At 37.9% G+C, this 20,275-nt stretch overlaps 1 protein-coding gene across 22 annotated transcripts in view; it reads left to right on the top strand.

Moving 5' to 3' along the window:
- The window catches only part of PARD3 (par-3 family cell polarity regulator), a 723,671-nt gene that overhangs the window by 238,194 nt on the left and 465,202 nt on the right, over positions 1-20,275 (top strand). For all 22 annotated transcript variants that reach the window (XM_037039898.1, XM_037039905.1, XM_037039903.1 and 19 more), the window contains one exon: positions 9,542-9,719. In XM_037039898.1, the coding sequence (XP_036895793.1) occupies positions 9,542-9,719 (178 nt within the window). The remainder of the gene's footprint in view (positions 1-9,541; positions 9,720-20,275) is intronic.

Here is a 20,275-nt window from a genome sequence, read left to right as displayed (position 1 = left end):
TGGATGGGGGAAGCCAGTGCTATTGATTGAAATAGGATTCCAGGAATTCCTTTTTAAAGGACTGGCTCAGATAGCAGGAACACAGTGCAGGCAGGCAGTTCAGCACAGACTTCTTCATGAAGTGCAGTTTATGTGAAAGGCTTCTGTGTAGAAATGGCTACTAGGCTTCTGCTGCTGCTACCCCTCCTCCTCCTCCTCCTTGGAGACCAGTTACCTACCAGGTGCTCTTCTTAATTGATGTCTTTTTCCCCTCTCAGTGTTCACAATAATCAAAACATTGATATTTATTCAGCAAATCATGTGAGTAAATACATATTATAAGTAATTTTGCATCAGTTTAGGTTAGGTTTTGCCAGCAATGTGTTTCCTACAAACTTACTGAAGAAATGTTCCTTTTGGAGCATTTTGATTTTGGGATTGTGGATAGGAATTGTGAAGATTCTTTATTATTTGTTGCAAATGAAGATTTGTTATTCTAGATCTGGACGAACCTGTGTGTTTGCTTTCTAAATATGGAAGAGACAAAAAACTCAGCATGCTCTCCTACTGGCATCATAGCTGCCCTGAAGAAGAGAGAGGCACAAGGTCCCTTGCATTTATGCACCTAGATCTTCTTCCTAGAGGCCTCCTCCCCTGTTAGTCCCTTCACCCTTCCAGACTCATCCTGTGCCTCATTCTTTCTGCTCAGCTTCTTGGCCCCACTTCCCCGAGTGCTTTACCCCTGTCGATCTGATTCGTCCTCCTTCTATACAACCTTCTGTTGCTGCTCTTTTCATCCCTTGTTGGGGGTATCCTGCCAAGTACTGATGATACTGTGGACACAAGATCTCAAGTCCAGCCCCCGAACTCAACACACTCCAGGAAGTGGAGTGAAACATACAGTTACTTCTGAAGAGCAGATTCCAGCAGTGGACATGGATTTCCCAAAGTTCTGAAGTTATTGACATTTAGACCTTTGCAAAGCTTCTGTTCTTCCAAGTCCTATAATTGAGACAGCTTCAGTTAGATTCTAATTATTCATAAGCCATATTTTTGCACACCTGTTATGTCTTGATTATCAAAGAGCATATATCTAAGGGACTTGTACTGTTTTTAGAATCCAAACAAAAATGGAGACTTGTTATAGAACAGGAGGCAATAAGCCATTCTTTCTGGATTGCTTGGATATACTTGTTTTTAAAGCTCCACTGGGAATATTTGACATCAAGAACTCTGAATTACTAATTCCAGTGATTTCCCATTTATAGTATCTTTTGAAGAGGGGGAACTAATAAGTGAACTTACATTTTGATCACATTATGTAGAAGTTTAACTCAGCCTTTCTTGATGAAAGTATTATATATGAAGATTTTATATCTTGTTGAGCAATATTCTTTTTTTAAGATTTAATTTTTATTTATTTATTTTTTAGAGAGAGGGGAAGGGAGAGAGAATGAGATGGAGAGAAATATCAATGTGTGGTTGCCTGTCACACATCCCCCATTGGGGCACATCCCCCAGGCATGTGCCCTGACTAGGGATTGAACCTGTGACCCTTTGGTTCATAGCCTGTGCTCAGTCCACTGAGCTACACCAGCCAGGGCAACAATATTCTTTTTTTTCATTTATTATACCTAGAGATATCATAATTTGTAAAGCCAAATTTTTCCCTCATAATTTACCACTTGTCTTAAGTGAGTTTTCACTGTCTGACAGTACTGAATAAGGTTAACTGTTAGGTGGCAGTAATTTATAAATATTGTTCTCTTTCGAAAGATACAACAGCAAACTATTAATAGTTTGCTTATTACATGGTTTGCTTTTATTTCTGGCAATGTTGATGTTAACTGCCTAATCAGATTTGTGTTTTACATTAAACACTAGTTTGGCCTGTTGTTGGGTTTCTGTTTTCCTTTCTTTTAGGCTAGTATGTAAAGACATAGGGACTGTGTTTAAATGCCCCAGCAGTGGCCTTCTCTTGCATTTGCCATTGTGCCTCTTCAGTAGCAGTGTCTGCGGTGTCTCATGTGGGAGAGGTTTCATTGTCTGAATGGTTTCCAGCTTCTGGGTCATTAACATGTTTTCAGCATTTTCCGTGGTTTCAGAGTTAAAACTGTTGATGAGCAGTGTGGCCCCTGCCGCAGTCAGTCTGAGTTGGTCGGCCCTTTTAGCTGTGAGTGCCCAGCATTTCCTTGGCTTGGCTGGTGCTTCCCTGTTGTTAGTCTCCTGGTACAGCTCTTACTTTCTGTTACACCAGTGTTTCTCTTGTTTCAAATCTTTGGTCATTCATACTATTGATGTTTTAAATTCATTATGTGCTGTTCAAGGTGTTGACTATGTTGACTTCTTCAGAGGGGTGCAGGGTGATGTGCTGAGACTGCTGTGCCTGCTCACAAAGACCAGAGGGGTCGCTGCAAAGGCCAACCAAGAATGATGGAATCTAGAATTCAGAATTTTACAGTGGTGGTTGGTTTTTGGCATAGACACTGTCTAAAAGATTGTGTGGTGTTTTTAGGACCGTCTACAGGAAATGTGATGATCAATGAAAAACAATGGTTCTGTATTTTTGTTACGAGACAGGTGGCCTGGCCCTGCCCTTTCTGCCTAGGAATAGTAGTGCATGGTGTCATAACTTCGTGTAGGAAAGATTTTATAACACAAGTCCAGGTAACTATGAGGGTATGTTTATTACAGCTGAGGACTGAAACAAGGAAGGGCTCAGCATAGAAGAAGCAACAGGAGAGCCTAGGCTGGGCTGCCTTAGCTCATTGAGAAGTTAGAGAAAAGGGGGCCTTGGAGACAGGATCATGGGGTTAGTGTGGGATGAGCTTCTACTGTCCATTGCTCTCCTAGTTAGGGAAGGAGAGGGAAAAAGGAATGGTACAGTCAGCTACCCAGAGGGAGAGTATGTGTGTGCATGCTGGGGTCCTAGTCTTGAGGGTTTTTTTTTTTTTTTTCTCTCTTGCAGGTAGGAAGGAGCCTTAGGGGAGGTCTCAAGGGAGGGTTTCAGTAGAATAGCATCGGTTCTCCAGGTGTGCCCTTTCAGGGTCATGATCTCCACTGATTGATTGGTCAGTGACAGGGCAGGGGGTTGTTAGTCATTGTAGCTGGTCCTGGTATTGAGCACTTGGTTTTGCTGCTTTTCTGGTCCTGGAGCTGAAATACAACAGAAGCCTATATATTATCTCCAGGGAGTTGACCTTGTACATCTGGCTATAAATTCCTCCACCAGTTCAGCTCTGTATCTGTTTCCCCATTCCACTTGTTCTGGTTTACTGGTCTGTTTCACTTTATTTCCTTAAAATGTCTTTATACAGTTTTTAGAAAATTGAATTGTCACATACCTAAAGAGTTTAGTCTACTTGGATCCTTGACACGATCATGGTACTGGTGTTGGGAGGAGGTGCTGTCCCACTCCATCACTCCTCGCATGGATTGTAGGGGTGATTATGAACATAGCCTTGACTTATCTCTGTATTTTATGTTTGGTAAATTTGTGAGTCACTGTAGAGTTGGAGACATAGTAACACTCAGTTATTTAAATACACTTAGTGTATGTTAATATATTTAAAAAGGAGTGAAAACTTCAGATATTTTAAATGTTGTTATACTATACTGAAGTCCTATTCCCTGAGTCTAATTTGTGGAACTACAGGTTGAGAGGAAGAGTATGATAGACACCACAGTGAATTAGTGGTGAGGAACTTGGGGTGAATTGTCTTTGGAACATTACTTTCTCTTTTCTTTGAAGACTGTGAAAAGAGCTTGATTTTCTGGATGAGGTTAGGGAAAAATGCCCAGAGGACCTTTACAAAATAGACCCTTTCACAAGAAAACCAAGAACTTTTTACAGAATCTGCATTTGTTAGGATAAAAATATTGGGAAGATGAATATATATCTGCTTGCCGTTAACTTGAACAAATATTTGAGTGTCTAAAAATTAAGTTCACTCATATTCTTTGATATCGATCCCTTTCTGAAGGGAAGAGAACCTGCTGTCTCAGCTCAATTCAGGGTTTAGTCCTGATTTCCATACTCAGTCCAGATTTAGACTGGAGGACTTTTCTAAACTCATAGCTGCAAGACCACTTGCAAGCTGCTGCTGCTACTGCTCAGTTATATTTCTTTAGCCTTGAACTCTTTTTTACCCCATAGACTCCTATCTTCCATTGTCTACTGGGAATTGCAGACTAGGTAGATTATAGTTTTACCTCAAACTGAACACATTGTTTTTGCCCCAAACTTCTTTGTCTTGTGCTTGTCCTCTGCCCAGCCACCAACACCACAAACCTAGATGTCTCAGACTCATACACTCTGTCACTGTGCCACTCACCTACCAGGTACCAAACCCCTTGAAATAAGTCTGTCTACATTTAATAATTTTAACTCCATTGGCTTTCTATTAGTTCTAGGTCCTTATGACTTCTTCATTATTGGACAAATGAGCTAGGAGTGTTTACCTTCTAGTCCTTTATCTCTGCTTTTCGAAGTCTTCAGCAGTATAAATATAAGTTTAACCGTTGTGCATTCAAGGGTACCCACACTTTTCAGGGTAAAGTTTATATGTCTTAACTTAATCCCAATGCCCTTCATGTTCCTCTTTTGTGTAACCTCAATCTCTTGAAATTCTCTCAATGATAATAGTAATAGTTAACATTCATTGAGAACTTGTTATTTTTAGGAACTATTCTGAGCAATTTGTTATAATTAAATAAGGTCACACCCACAGCAGTCTTATGCAGTATTGAGGCCTAGATTGTTGAGTCACCTCTGTGAGCCTGGACTCCTCTTGGGAGTTCACAACCTCATGGTAATGAATGAGTGGAAGGCACTGTAGTGGAAGGCATGTTGCCTCCACCTCCACTGTTCCCGGTCATCTTTGGGGGTGTTTGTTGTGACGAGCAGATGACAGGAAAGCACAGGCTTTGGCTTCCCTCAGTATGTAGTTTCTCCCAAAATTAAGTTTCTAAAGTCTTTGTGCTTGGATAAATCCATTAGATGGCACTGAATTTCAAAAGATTTGTATTAAATTTAAGTGTTAAAGTGATTTGTGGATTGGGGAAAATGTTTAGCTTATAAGTTACTTCTTTTACCTGTCATGATTGACACCACACAATCAGTAGTTTTTCTGTGTTTTTTAAACATTGCTAACATGTTATACAGATGAAGAGTTGTTATAAAGAATTTTATTATTTGTTTTTTGAGTAAACCAGCCAGCTGATTAAAATTAGCCTAATTTAATCAACATTGTACTGCATACTGAAGGTAATTTAGGCTGATATTAAGGATATCTCTTCTTTGTAGCAGGCATTGAAATAGTGTCATAAAAAGGAGTCAGAAAATGTTTGAAGTTTTTCATCTCTGCTTCAGGGTGGATATTTAAAATCACTCTTTTCCTTTTTGCATGCATTATATTATACAAAACAAAGTTATTGAACTTTGATCTTTTGCAAATATTGGCATGTGGTTGTCAGAATGAATAGTGACCTATTTTTTAAAGATTTTATTTTTTTATTTTTAGAAAGAGGGGAAGGACAGAGGGAAGCATCAGTGTGTGATTGCTTCCCACATGCTCCCTACTGGTGACCTGGCCCGAAACCCAGGCATATGCCAAAACTGAGAATCCAGTAGAAGACCCTTTGGTTTGCAGATTGACACTCAATCCACTGAGCTACACCAACCAGGGCTGAATCATGACTTTTTATTGTATTATGTATCATTGTAAACTGAGCTCATTCAGAATGTGGAATAAATAGAAGTGCATAGTGGGTTTGATGCATTTTCATTGGAAGATAAGTCACTGGTAAGCAGCAATTTCCTGTTCTTCTACCCTGCTTTTCTTAATCCACTTTTTCTCCCCTTCCTTTCTAACTCTCCAAAGACTTAACAGAGCCATCTGAATTTCTTTCCTATTTTAAAGCAGTTAAACAACTTTTTTCTGAAAATGCTTACAGATGGAATATAAGGTACTAGTGGGATCTAGTTCACGTTGTGAAGTCAGCAGTTAAAGGGATTACTAACTCCCAACTGAGCCCCCTATACAAATGGCAAGTTGCCTTGGAAACAAGGCTAGTTTTTTGAGTTGAAAATATTATCTTGTCTTTAAATGCCACAGATGATGGTTTGCTTATCTCTTTTGCATTGTCTTTAGATCTGGCATTATGCTGTTTTCTGTTTAACTGCCTTCTAGTGCTGATTGATTGACTGGAGGCATAGCCAGATTTTCTTTTCTTGTGCTTTTAGCTTTAAACATAATTTGCAAAATTTAGAATTTAGGAAGTAATCCTTCAAATATCTGGTGTAGCTCAGTGGATTGAGCTCAGTGGTGTAGCTCAGTGGATTGAGCTCCGGCCATGCTAACCAAAGGGTTGTGAGTTTGATTACCAGTTAGGGCACGTGCCTGGGTTGCAGGCCAGGTCCCCAGTGGGGGGAGGGGGAGAGGGATGTGAGAGGCAACCACACACTGATGTTTCTCCCCCTCTCTTTCTCCCTTCCTCTCTCTCTAAAAATAACTAAATAAAATCTTACAAAAGCCCCAAGTATCTATTTGACCTTACTCAGACTTACTCCCTTTGAGCTCCAGCACTGGGGTAGCAGCTTAGAAGACACCAGTGCCATACAGGTAGGAACTGGAGTGTCTGGCATCAGGCAAGGGCTAGAGGACAGCTTTCACCCAGACAGAAAGGTTTGCAGAGGCCATTAACCCTTTGCTAAAGCCTTTCCCCACAGAGCCAGCAGGCAGGTTACATAATTGAGACTCCATCAACCTGGCTAACACTATTTGCCCTGCCCTGATGTCTCAGCTATTTTACCAGCCCACCCAAGCTGTTAACAGTGACTTTTCTATATGACTGGCTCATGCTTCACAACTTCCTAAATCTTCTCAAACAAGCAACAGCTGGCCTCAGTAAACCCCCAGCTTCCATACCTTTTGCTAAGTGTCCCCAGGCCCACCATTAGCAGCAGCCAACCTAAATTCATGGCTTGGATTTGCCTGGGGATCTCGCATCCCAGCACAAGTAGCAGCCATCTCAGATTGCCTTATAGCTCATGCAGCATGACCCTGGGAAAAACACAGGTGAAGACTGACCATGGTCTGCACCACCTGGGAAAACCCAGAACCTACATACCCAGTGGACAGCTATAGACCATGTTGGAGCACCACCACCCTGCCCTGCACAGTTGATCCTCCACAGAGGGTGGAGATTGGTGGTCAGTGGTCACAACCAGTGCTTGTAACAGACTGGCCTGTGTAAATCCCTCCCAGTGACCTGGCAAAAGCAGATAAGGCTCAACTACAAGAAGAGGGTGTACTTGGCCTACATGGAGGGTACACCTTGAGTACCCAGCTTGGATGGTAGGAGAGGCTGTAACACAGGGCCCTACAGGACACCTATTATTATTAGGCCACACTACCAAGACAAGGAATCCTAGCAGCTCTACTTAATACGTAGAAACAAACACAGGGAGGCTGCCAAAATGAGCAAAGAAACATAGCCCAAATGAAGGAACAGATCTAAGCTCCAGAAAAAGAACTAAACAAAATGAAGATAAGTAATCTATCAGATGTAGAGTTCAGAACACTGATTGTAAGGATGGTCACAGAAATAAGTGAGGACCTCAACAGTATAGAAAAGATCCAGTGAGAAACAAAGGATACACTAATTGAAAAAAAAAGAACAATTTATAAGGAAACATCAATAGAATGGATGAAGCCAACAATCAAATCAAAGGTTTGGAGAATAAGGAACCAAAACACAACCAGTCAGAACAATAATAAGAAAAAATAAATTTAAAAAAGGACAGTATAAACAGCTTCTGGGACAACTTCAGGCATTCCAAGGGTGCCAGAAAGAGAAGAGAAAGAGCAATAAATGGCAAATCTACTTGAAAAAATAATGAAAGAAAACTTCCCTAATTTGGTGAAGGGAATAGACATGTCCAGGAAGCACAGAGAGTCCAAAAAAATTGGACCCAAAGAAGCTCACTCTAATATATGTCATAATTGAAATGCCAAAGGTTAAAAATAAAGAGAGAATCTTAAAAGCAGCAAGAGAAAAGCAGTTAGTAACCTACAGGGGAGTTCCCATAAGACTGTCAGCTGATTTTTCAGAAGATACTTTGCAGGCTGGAAGGGATTGGCAAGAAATATTCAAAGTCATGAAAAGCAGGGACCTATAGCCAAGATTGCTCTACCCAGCAAAGCTGTTATTTAGAATGGAAGGGCGCATAAAATGCTTCCCAGACAAGAAAAAAAACTAAGAGAGTTCATCATCACTAAATGATCAATATATGAGATATTGCCCTGGCTGGTGTAGCTTAGTGGATTGAGAGCGGGCCTTCGAACCAGAGTATCGAGGTTTGATTCCCAGTCAGGGCCCATGCCTGGGCTGCAGGCCAGTTCCCAGTAGGGGGCGCACGAGAGGCAACCATATATTGATATTTCTCTCCCTCTCTCCTTCCCTTCCCCTCTAAAGATAAATAAATAAAATCTTAAAAAATATATTAAATGTTGAAGGGACTTGTTTAAGAAAAAGAAGAAATCACAATGGAATTCTATGCCGCAGAAAGGAAGAAGGAACTACTACCCTTTGCAACATCATGGATGGAACTGGAAAGCATTATGCTGAGCGAAATAAGCCAGGCGGTGAAAGACAAATATCATATGATCTCACTGTTAACAGGATTCTAAACAAACCAAACATGCAAGCAAAATACGACCAATGACACTCAAATATGGAACAGGTTGACAGGGTCCAGAGGGGAGAGGGAAGAGAATTATAGGGGAAAAGGGAATGGACTCACATGAACAAGTATAAAGGACACATGGACAATAACTAAGGGTGGGGGGTGGAAAGGGGAGGGAGGCGGGGAGCATGGGGCGGGGGGCGGGCAGGGTTGGGAATATAAGACAGAAACCTGTTCGTGAACAAGAATTAAATAAAAATTATATTAAAAAAATAAAATAAATTCCAAGGGCAAAAAAAAAAAAAAAAGAAGAAATCAAAACTGTGAGCAATAAAATGGTGAGCAATAAAATGGTAATACATATATACCTGTCAACAATTGACTCTAAAAAACAAACTAAGCAAACAAGAAGAACAGAGACAGAATCATGGATTGTGGTTGTGGGGGATGGGTAAAGAGGTGAGGGGATTAAGAAGTACAAATAGGTAGTTACAGAATATCCATGGGGATGTAAAGTACATTCTAGGAAATGGAGAAGCCAAAAGAACTTATACACATGACCCATGAACATGAGCAATGGTGTCAGGATTGGCTGAGGGAATGGGAGGTGTTGGTTGGAGGGGGGCAAAGGGAAAAAATTGGGATAACTGTGATAGCATAATCAATAAAATACCATTAAAAAGGAATGAGAAAGTAAAGCAAAATTTAAGGAAAGACCATTTCTTGAAGTTTTGCTTTCTAAAACATAACATTCCTGGGTGCATAAATATCAGTACTGTTTCTGTTTTGATGTAAGTCAAACATAGTATAGAGTTTAGGGTAGTAATTTTAAATGCCTTTGTTTATAATTGCAAATTTACCTTTTGTTTGCAGCTGGTAGCAGTGTTTGATGAGCAAGATCCACATCACGGAGGTGATGGCACCAGTGCCAGCTCCACAGGCACCCAGAGTCCAGAGATATTTGGCAGTGAGCTTGGCACCAACAATGTTTCAGCCTTTCAGCCTTATCAGACAAGTGAAATTGAGGTCACCCCTTCAGTCCTTCGTGCAAGTAAGTGAACATTCTTTCTTCCATTCACATTTCATCTTAATTTACAGGGATGCCAACTTTTAATATCCAGGCATACTTCTGCCAATGCAATTCAATATCTTTTTATCAGAATTGATTAAGGTTAGAACCTGGGCTATTGTCTTTTGCAAAAGAGGCAAGATTTTTTACATTTTAATTGATTGGACTTACTTTACATTGATAGGCTTATAATTGCTCACTAATGGTAAGTAAAGATAAGAATTTTTCTTTTCTATATATTTCATCCAAATATAGGAATAATCAAAGGGCTTTACATTAAAATAAAACTTAGCATCTTTGATTGCCAATCAACTTGGTTACAACCATTAATTAAACTGTATCTGGCCCTGGCTGGCTTAGCTCAGTGGATTGAGAATGGGCCTGCGAACCACACGATCGCGGTTCGATTCCCAGTCAGGGCACATGCCTGGGTTGCAGGCCAGTTCCCAGCAGGGGACCACGAGAGTCAACCATACATTGATACTTCTCTCCTTCCCTTCCCCTCTAAAAGATAAATAAATAAAATATTAAAAAAAAAGAAAATTACTTAAAAAAAATAAAGTGTATCTGAAGAGCAGAAAATATCTCAGAGCCATAGTCATCTTCAGGGATTTGGAAGAGTTGCTATGAGAAACCATCTCAAGGAAAGAAATTGCAGGGTTAGTACTCAAGTTCCAGTACACTTCCTTGAAAATTTCTGTAAGCCATTCCTAGAAGGTTTACTCAGAAAAGTGAGGAAGTTTGCTGGAAATCAAATTTGGTTTTTATAATTGTATGATCTTGTAATTGACCTGTTGTTAAGAGTAAGAAGGTTCATTTCAAGAAATTCTTTTTGAAGTGGATAATTTAGTCTTTTGCTGTTTTAGTGTTACTCTTAGGTAGATCTTCGTATATAGATAGCTAATAATACAATATATCTATATTATATAAAGATAATATATACATTATAGGTAGATAATATTTGGAATACATAGTTTCTCCTATAATGCATCTTTATTTCTACCTTTTGCATTGGTAGTATCTATAGCATTTTGCTAGTTTACTTCTACATGTACGCGGACTGTTTCTTCTTGCATTGTCCCTTGAAGGTATATGTGAGGAGAAGAAGAAAGAACATCAGTGTAAATAGCAGTTACCAAATGTGATGGTACATTAGAAGCCACAGAAGTGTACCATGTAGAGACAAAAAGCATTGAGAAAGCACACTTACTTGGTGGGATGTGTAAGGGATGCACTACAGGATCATATATGGACACAGGCCAGTGTTAACTACTTCGTAAAATTACTTTCTATCATCAGGAGAAGAAAAAATTAGGAGTGAGAGCTAGGTTCAGTGGAGGTTGGAATGGGATCAGACATTAGAGGTGTTTTACTTGAACATTTCCTAATATCCAAGAGATTTACATTTGTCTGTATACATGTGCAAATAAATATATTTTAAAGTAATTTTGAGAAAATAACTTTTGATTATTACATAGATATGCTATTTTAAAATGTTATATTGAATTTACTTCGAACAATTTTTCTTATCATTGTTCTGTTACAGATGTTCCAATTTTCCCCAGTTGCTCTCCCCTGCCTTGCCCCACCCGCTCCCACAGTCATTCCCCACCCTGTTGTCCATTACCATGGGTCCTTTATCCGTGTTCCTTGACTAGTTCCTTCCCTGTTTTTCCCCCGTTATCCCCCTCCCCCTTCCCCTTCCCCTTCCCCTCTGGTCCCTGTCAGTCTGTTTCTTGTTTCCATGCCTCTGGTTCTATCTTGCTCGTTTCTTTGTTTTGTTCATTATGTTCCTCTTATAGGTGAGATCATATGGTATTTGTCTTTTACCGCTTGGCTTATTTCTACTGCATAGTATTTCATTGTGTAAATGCACCACACTCCTTTGATTTCACTCATTTACTGCTGGGTACTTAGGCTGTTGCCAGCACTTGGCTAATGTGAATTGTGCTGCTGTGAACATTGGGGTGCTTAGGTTCTTTCAAATCAGTGTTTCAGGATTCTTAGGGTATAATCCCAGCATTGGAATCACTGGCTCAAAAGGCAGTTACATTTTTCATTTTTTGAGGAAATTCCATTCTGTTATCCAGAGGGGCTGTACAGTCTGCATTTTCACCAGCAGTGCCCCAGGGTGCCCTTTTCCGCATGTCCTCACCAGCACTTGTTGTTTGTTGATTTGTTTATGATGACCATTCTGACTGATGTGAAGTGGTATGTCATTGTTGTTTTAATTTCCATCTCTCTGATCACTAGTGATGTTGACCATCTTTCATATGTCTGTGGGCTCTCTGTATGTCCTTCTTGGAGAATTGTCTGTTGAAATCCTTTGCCCATTTTTTAATTGGGTTGTTTGTCTTCCTGGAGTGGAGTTGTGTGAGTTCTTTATGTATTTTGGAGATCAAACCCTTTATTGAGGTATCATTAGCAAATATGTTTTCCCATACAATTGGTTCCTTTTCATTTTGCTGATGTTTTCTTTAGCCATGCAGAAGCATTTTAATTTGACGTAGTCCCATTTGTTTATTCTTTTCCTTATTTCCCTTGCTCTAGAGGATATATTGGTGAAAATATTGCTGGGTGGGATATCAGAAATTTTCCTGCCAATGTTTTCCTCTAGGGCTTTTGTGGTGTCACAGCTTATGTTTCAGTGTTTTATCTGTTTTATGTTTATTCTGGTGTATCGTATAAGTGGATGGTCTAATTTCATTTTTTTGCATGTACCAGTCCAGATCTCTCTGTACCATTTGTTGAAGAGGCTATTTTCACTCCATTTTATGCTTTTGTCCCCTTTGTTGAATATTAACTGACCATATTGACATGGGTTTATTTCTGTGGTATCTATTCTTTTCCATTGATTCATGTATCTGTTCTTATACCAGACTGTTTTGATTACAGTGGCCTTGTAATATAGTTTTATATGAGGTGTTGTCATCCCTCCTCCTTTGTTCTTATAATTGCTGAAGTGATTGTCATTCTTGGTTGCATATAAATTTTGAAATATTTGTTCTAAACCTGCGAAGTATGTCTTTTTTATTTTAATATGAGTTGCATTGAATCTGTATCTTGTTTTGGGTTATATGGACATTTTCATGATGTCAATTTTTCCAGTCCATGAACACGGTATGTGCTTCCATATATTTGTATCTTCCTAAATTTCTTTTTTCAGTGTTGTGTAGTTTTCCAAACACAGGGTTTTTTTACCTCCTTGGTTAAGTTTATTCTTAGGTACTTTATTTTGTTTGTTGCTATAGTGAATGGGAGTTTTTTCTTAATTTGTGTTTCTTAATATTTCATTGTTGGTGTACAAAAATTCCTTCAATTTCTGAATACTGACTTTGTATCCTGCTATTTTGCCAAGTTCACCTATTAGGTTTTAGATTTTTGGTGGAGTATGTAGGTTTTTCTATGTACACTATTATGTCAGGTTCAAATAATAGTGTACTTCTTCCTTTCCAGGATAGTTTTACTTCTTCCTTTCCAATTTGGATGCTTTTTACTTCTTTCTCTTATCTGATTGCTGTGGGTAGGACTTTGAATACTATGTTGAACAAAAGTAGTGAAATCGGACACCCTTGTCTTGTTCCTGATCTTAAGAGGAAAGCTTTCAGTTTTTGCCTGTTTAGTATGATGTTGGCTGTGGGTCTCTCATATATGGCCTTTAGTATTTTGTGCTTCCTGTACTCCACTTTGCTGAGTGTTATAATCATATGGGTGCTGTACTCTCTCAAATGCTTTGTCAGCATCTATTGTCATGATTACGTGGTTTTTGACTTTCATTTTGTTAATATGGTGTATTATGTTTGTTGATTTGCGAATATTATACCAACCTTGTGCATTCCTGGGGTGAGTCCCATTCTATCATGGTGTGTGATCTTTTGAATGTATTGCTGTATCTGGTTTGCCAATATTTTTTTGAGGATTTTAGCATCTATACTTATCCATGATATTGGCCTACAGTTTTCTTTCTTTGTTATATCTTTACCTGGTTTTGGGATTAGGGTAATACTGGCCTCATAAAAAAGAGTTTGGGAGTCTTCCCTCTTCTTGCATGTTTTGGAATGGTTTGGATGGGATAGGAGTCAGTTGTTCCCTAAATGTTTGGTAAAATTCACCTGTGAAGCTATCTGGTTCAGGGGTTTTGTGTGCCAGGAATTTTTTAATTACTACTTCAATTTCACCAGTTGTTATTGGGCTTTTTGAGGCCTTCTGCTTCTTTTTGATTCAGTTTTGGAAGATTGTATATTTCTAGAAATGTATCCATTTCACTCAGGTTGTCAAATTTCTTGGCATATAATTGTTCATAGTAATTTCTTACATTCTTCTGTATTTCTGTGGTATTGGTTTCTCTTCTGTTTCTGATTTTATTTACTTGGGTTCTCTCTCTCTTTTTCTTGATGAGTCCAGTTAAAGGCTTTTCTGTATTTTTAATCTTTCCAAAGAACCAGCTCCTGGATTTATTGATCCTTTGGATTGTTCTTTTAGCTTCTATGTCATTTAATTCTGCTCTGATCTTGATGATTTCTTCTACTTGCTTTGGGCTTTATTTGCTGTTGTTCCTCTAGTGCTTGTAGATGTTGGGTTAGTTTGTTAATGTGAAAATTTTGTATCTTTTTTAGGTAGGCCTGTATTGCTATGAACTTTCCTCCCAGGACTGTCTTTGCTGTGTCCCATAAGTTTTCGGCTGTTGTATGTTTTTATTTGTTTCTAGAAACTGATTTCTTCATTTATTGTTAACCCGTTTATTATTTAATAGCATGTTATTCTATCTGTATGAATTTGAATATTTTTTAGTTTTTTCCTTGAGGTTGGTTTCTTATTTCAAGCCATTTTGATCTGAGAAAATGGTTGATAGGATTTCAGTTTTCTTGAATTTTTTGGGGTTTGTTTTGTGACCTACCATGTGGTCTATCTTTGACAGTGTTGTATTTGCATTTGAAAAGAATGTATATTTTGTTTCTTTGGGGTGAAAGTTTATATATATATATATANAAATTTTGTATCTTTTTTAGGTAGGCCTGTATTGCTACGAACTTTCCTCCCAGGACTGTCTTTGCTGTGTCCCATAAGTTTTCGGCTGTTGTATGTTTTCATTTGTTTCTAGAAACTGATTTCTTCATTTATTGTTAACCCGTTTATTATTTAATAGCATGTTATTCTATCTGTATGAATTTGAATATTTTTGAGTTTTTTCCTTGAGGTTGGTTTCTTATTTCAAGCCATTTTGATCTGAGAAAATGGTTGATAGGATTTCAGTTTTCTTGAATTTTTTGGGGTTTGTTTTGTGACCTACCATGTGGTCTATCTTTGACAGTGTTGTATTTGCATTTGAAAAGAATGTATATTTTGTTTCTTTGGGGTGAAAGTTTATATATATATATATAAACTTAATTCACATGTATATGAAGTAAGTCTCTTCAATCTAGAGTATTGTTCAGTGCCACAATATACTTGTTATTGTTTGCTTGGAAAATCTACCCATAGTTGACAGTGGGGTGTTAAAATCTTTTAGGATGAATGCGTTGCTGTTGATATCTTTCTTGAAGTCCTCCAAGATTTTTGTTATTATGTTTGGTTGCTACAGAGTGACATACCACTTCACATGGGTCAGAATGGCCATCATTAACAAATCAACAGACAACAAGCATTCACAAGGATGTTGAGAAAAGGTAACCTGAGTGCACTGTTGGTGGGAATGCAGACTGGTGCAGCCACTGAGGAAAACAATATGCAATTTCCTCAAAAAAATCTGTGAATAAATTCAGTTATTCCCTTTCCTCCATAAAAAATTGATAGAAACAGAAAAGTACACATTTTTTTTTTTGTCTCAGTTAAGTGAATGTTAAGTTTTGGTAATAAGATAAAGCTTAGGATCTTGTCTCTACTTTTTCCTTGAGCTTTCTTGTAGTAGATACAAAGTTAGTTAAATGTTTAGCTCTCAACTGGGAGTGATGTTTTTGCCCTGAGGACGTTTGCCAATGCTTGGATGTGTTTTTGGTTGTCCCAGCTGGTGAAGTTGAGGGATGCTATTATCAGCTGATTCAGGGCAAGGATGGTGCTAAAACATCCTACAAGCACAGGTCAGTTCCTTCATATGTAAGAATTGTCTCGCTTAAAGTATAGTAGGGGTGGGGTGGAGAATCCTAAGTTGTCATTGTCTTTAAAGTCAAAATAGCATTTATCTCAGAGAAGCTAATGTCCTGAATAATAATACCCTTAAACCCGAAGGGCTGGTAACAACATAGCACATAGTAGGTAGCCAGTAGACCATAACAACAAAAAAGAGGGTGTTATGGGTAATGTTGTACAAAAATAGTAGTATAAATATAAATTAATAGAACAAAAAATTTTATTAAATATAAAAGATTTTTAAAAATTGAGAAAGTAAATAAAATAGACCATATAATGAAAGACCACTTATATAAAAGCTTATGTTGGAGAAATAAAATAAAACAGGGTACTATTTTAACATTAACCTATTTTACATAAAAAATGAGTACCTATGGGGAAAGGAAGGTATAGGGTGGAGGAAGTCAGGTAGAAGCTAGACTTAAAATTTCATCTTTTGTACATTTCATATTGGAATCATATCATTTTTAACAATTACAAGATCATTACATTTTAATTTTTTTAAATAAAATTCCTAATAATAATAATTACATAAATCTTAATTACTGAAATAAAAATATTACACAACTAACAAATTAAAAGCCCAGTTCAGTTGATGGGTTAACCATCCAAGAGTACATTTCAAGGACGTGTAAAACATCCTAATTTGTACACCCAAGAAGAGATGGAGCAGAGAAATGCCAACCAAACATGAATTCCAAAACTGTTTGTTGTTGATATTGTTCAGATCGATTATATGAAATGAGGAATTAGAATAATATTTTAATTATGTTACTTTTGTTACTGTTGAGGACCCAGGAACTTTAGTATAGAAAAGAAGAGATAAAAATATAAGTTAAAGGAAAGTAAGTGGAAGTATTATAAGCCTCAATTTGAATAGGGCATATCTTAGTGAATCCTGGTATATTTTATTTCACACACTCACACACACCACAAATAAGTAAGGAAGAGGAAGGAAAAACCCTGCATGTGTTCAATGAGAATATCTAGAACCAACTGAGCATCACATATCTAGACTGAGCTCTGGAAATAGCATTTCCCAGTAAAAGGGGTCAGAACTTCTTGGAAAATGGTTGAATTCAGGTCTAGGCACAAAATGTATGAGATTGTCCTGATTATCATGTTGTGTCAGAAAGTGAGGAAGCTATGAGTACTTCTTAGAGTTACATACAGGCTCCTGTACTCAAGTTGTGGCTCCCTCTGGCCCAGGAAGGACAATTGGAACATCAATAAAGATAGTAAGAGCAGTAAGTTTGTACATTCATAATGATAATAAATGTAAGCAAGCAAAAAAATATAAGGATGCTCATGAACCAACTTATTTGGAAAACTGATAAAATCAGTATCCTGCATTTTCTTTATAAATGCTGTCAATGGGCAATCAAATAGTAGATGAGGGAAAGTTTCTTTTTATAGAAGTATTCCAGCTAATAAGTGAAAAAGCAATGATAGAATCAGAACATTACTCTATTGCAACCACTCTTGAAATAATGGACCTAGGCATTGAGAATCAACCATGGCTAATGTAAAAATGTAATATTAATAAGTTAAGGTGAGTCCACCATGTATTGTGCCCCTCCTGCTGGAGGAATATAGCACTTCATAGAAAGTGGTCTTGATAAAAAAAATAAAGATCTCATCAGACATCTAGACCGAACTGCTGATTTATAGGAAATACATAGCTCTGGGAAGTACATTGTCACCGTGGGGATGCAGTTGGCCACATCAGCACTGTGGAAACTGGAGAAGACAAATGACTCAGGTTCTTGAATAGATCATAGGGCCTTGAAAAGCCAGAAGTCACAGGGCACCAAATATGGGCTGTAGCAGGGCTGAGGCACCTGGGTGATTTGGTGCTTTTCCAGAAGCTCTGAATGAGGCATGATGCCTGATGCATGAGCAGGTACATTATTGTGATGAATCTGGCAATTAGCAGTTGCTCATAGATGCAACCTTCTGAATCATCTGAATAGTTTAAGTAGAGGAATGTTCCAGCTGAAATTTTGGTGCAGATTTGTTGCCCTATTCACTCAGTCATTTTGAATGCAATGGCCACACAGTACACATGCTCATTCAAGGGCATCTATTCCCACTGACTAGAATAGTGAAGTCATCATTATTCACACATGTGCATTCCAGTCCACTCTTCTTGGCTGCCAGGTTACATCAATGTCACACAAACCATTCTTGTTATATTAACAATGGCTGGACTTTTTCCTTATAAATTTAGAAAATTATTTTTGTTATAAATGTTTCTCTTTAAGATGACCTTTCTCCCCTAGCTACCCTATCTAATAAAACATATTAAGTATTTCTAGGATAAGAAATTATTGTCTGAGAAATTTTCTTTACAGTAATAAATGAAAGGAAGGAGTTGGGGTTTTGTTACAGCAGTACTGGACATTTCTTCTGACTCCCACCAAAAGGAATACCAAGCATCAGTTAGTGATCCTTCATCAAAAATCATTTTTATTGATGTGTCAGAACAGACAACTAACTGGCTTGTCTTCCTTGCGTTGTGTTGTAAGGAATGGACTGGAAACTAGCTGAGTGACAAAAGGATTTGTTTTCTGCATCTGCAACATAAAGGCCACTGTATGGAAGGCCAGGGCTTTCCCTTCTGCTTTTAAAAGAAATGAAAACATTTGGGTCTCTTAGAGCACTGTGGGCCCTGGCTGCGGGCCACGGGCCACGTCTGCCTCATAGAGATGTCACCTTCAGGCTTTGACAATGGAGAAATGGAGAGGAGGAACCAGCACTTTACCTGACCCGTTTGTTTTTAGACCAGTAAGTCCAGTTCAGGGAAAGATGCTTGTGGAAGGTGAAGATTTTGTCATCAGATCTCTAAAATTCCATGTTTCCACATCTCTTGGAAGCTCTTTGCCTCCTTCCAGGCATAAACATATTTCAATTTAAAGATAATTGGTTGCCAAATAACCTACCTAAATGTTCTTATTTTTCAAGTAGACTTTTTATAATTTGGGAGTAGGAGTATATTTGACTTTACGCTTTTTAATATGAGTTTATTGTGTAGATGCTCCTTTCTAGGATGGTAGTATGGAGTATTCGTGGTTCAGAAAGAGTACTGGTGATGTCTCATCAGCTGAACACTTGGGCAAGATTAATAATCTTTCTCAGTCTCAATTCTTTAATCTCTAAGCACCACTTCATAATTGTTGTGAATAGTGAAGGAGAGGTGCAGGGGTCTAATTCATTGCCTGAGGTGCGGTAAGCACTGCATTAACAGGAAACTGTAGAATCATGATGCCGATAATGCCTCTTGAGTGCAGACTCTCTTCTTACCGATGTCTGAGAGGTGAGAAGTTACAGAACACAGATAACTAGGACATGTGTTCTTGAATTGGATGTATTGCTTGGGCATAGTCAAATGAAGCCATTTTTCTCTAATGATACAACTCGGTGATTATATGTTTAACTGTCTCCATTTTCAGTGTTCACAAATCCAGACTTAGAGAAGCCTGATGTGCTCAGTGTACACATTTCCTGTGTAAATTATTGAGTGTAAGTCTATTGAGATTTTTTTACTCATTTTTTTAACTCTCAAGGTCTTTTTATAGAGGTCAGGCATTTTGGGGTAACCTTGCCTGGATTCCTTTTATCCCCAGAACTCTGATTATTTAATGTTTCCTCTGGAAGATCCAGATTGCAAACTCAAGAGTCCTTTGGACATGACATATGCCCTTAGTGATGGTGAAATTTCTGGAAATAGTAATGCTATAAAAATATTGAGGAATGAAGTATCTGATTTATTGTGTTTTGACTATAGCTACCTTAAGAGTTTCTGTTAATTTTTATCAATTATGGGTAAAATTTTCCTGAAATGGGGCCATTTAACTAATGGTAAGATTTATTAGTTTCCTAACTTTTAGAAGTTAAAGAGGTATCAATACCTGTCATACAAGGGTTGTGTAACAAAGTGAGCACCCTTCCCCTTCCTTTATGTTTTTATTATTTTTCTTCACCAAGAATGTGCAGATTTATTTTGTCTTGATAGGATATCCAAGATCTTTGGTTTAGAGATCTATCCTGTTAACATTAACTTGTATTACAATAATATTTTATGGATTTGATTTAAATATATATTGAAAATAGAAATAATATTCCTATTGTATTTCCTTTTAACTTGTGAAGTGGAGCATGGCATACAAATGGTATTCTCAGTGTTTCAAATAATTACCTTCTTACTGTGCAAGTTCTTTTCAGCATATAAAACTCATCCAGTTTTGTTGTCGATGCAATCTGATTATTACATGTTGACAAGGTCATATATCTATTAATTGGATTGGAGATGGGATACAAAATTGCTGTAATTATTGTAATTTTCTAGCTAATTGCAGGGTTGGTGGTGAATATTTTACTTCTGCAAAATGAAAAACAGTGTTCCATCAGAG

The sequence above is a fragment of the Sturnira hondurensis genome, unplaced genomic scaffold (assembly GCF_014824575.4).
Source record: "Sturnira hondurensis isolate 20B ecotype Veracruz unplaced genomic scaffold, ASM1482457v3 Scaffold0025598, whole genome shotgun sequence".
Lineage (NCBI taxonomy): Eukaryota > Metazoa > Chordata > Mammalia > Chiroptera > Phyllostomidae > Sturnira > Sturnira hondurensis.
Note: the sequence above shows the minus strand (reverse complement) of the source record. Positions and strands in the feature narration are given on the sequence as shown.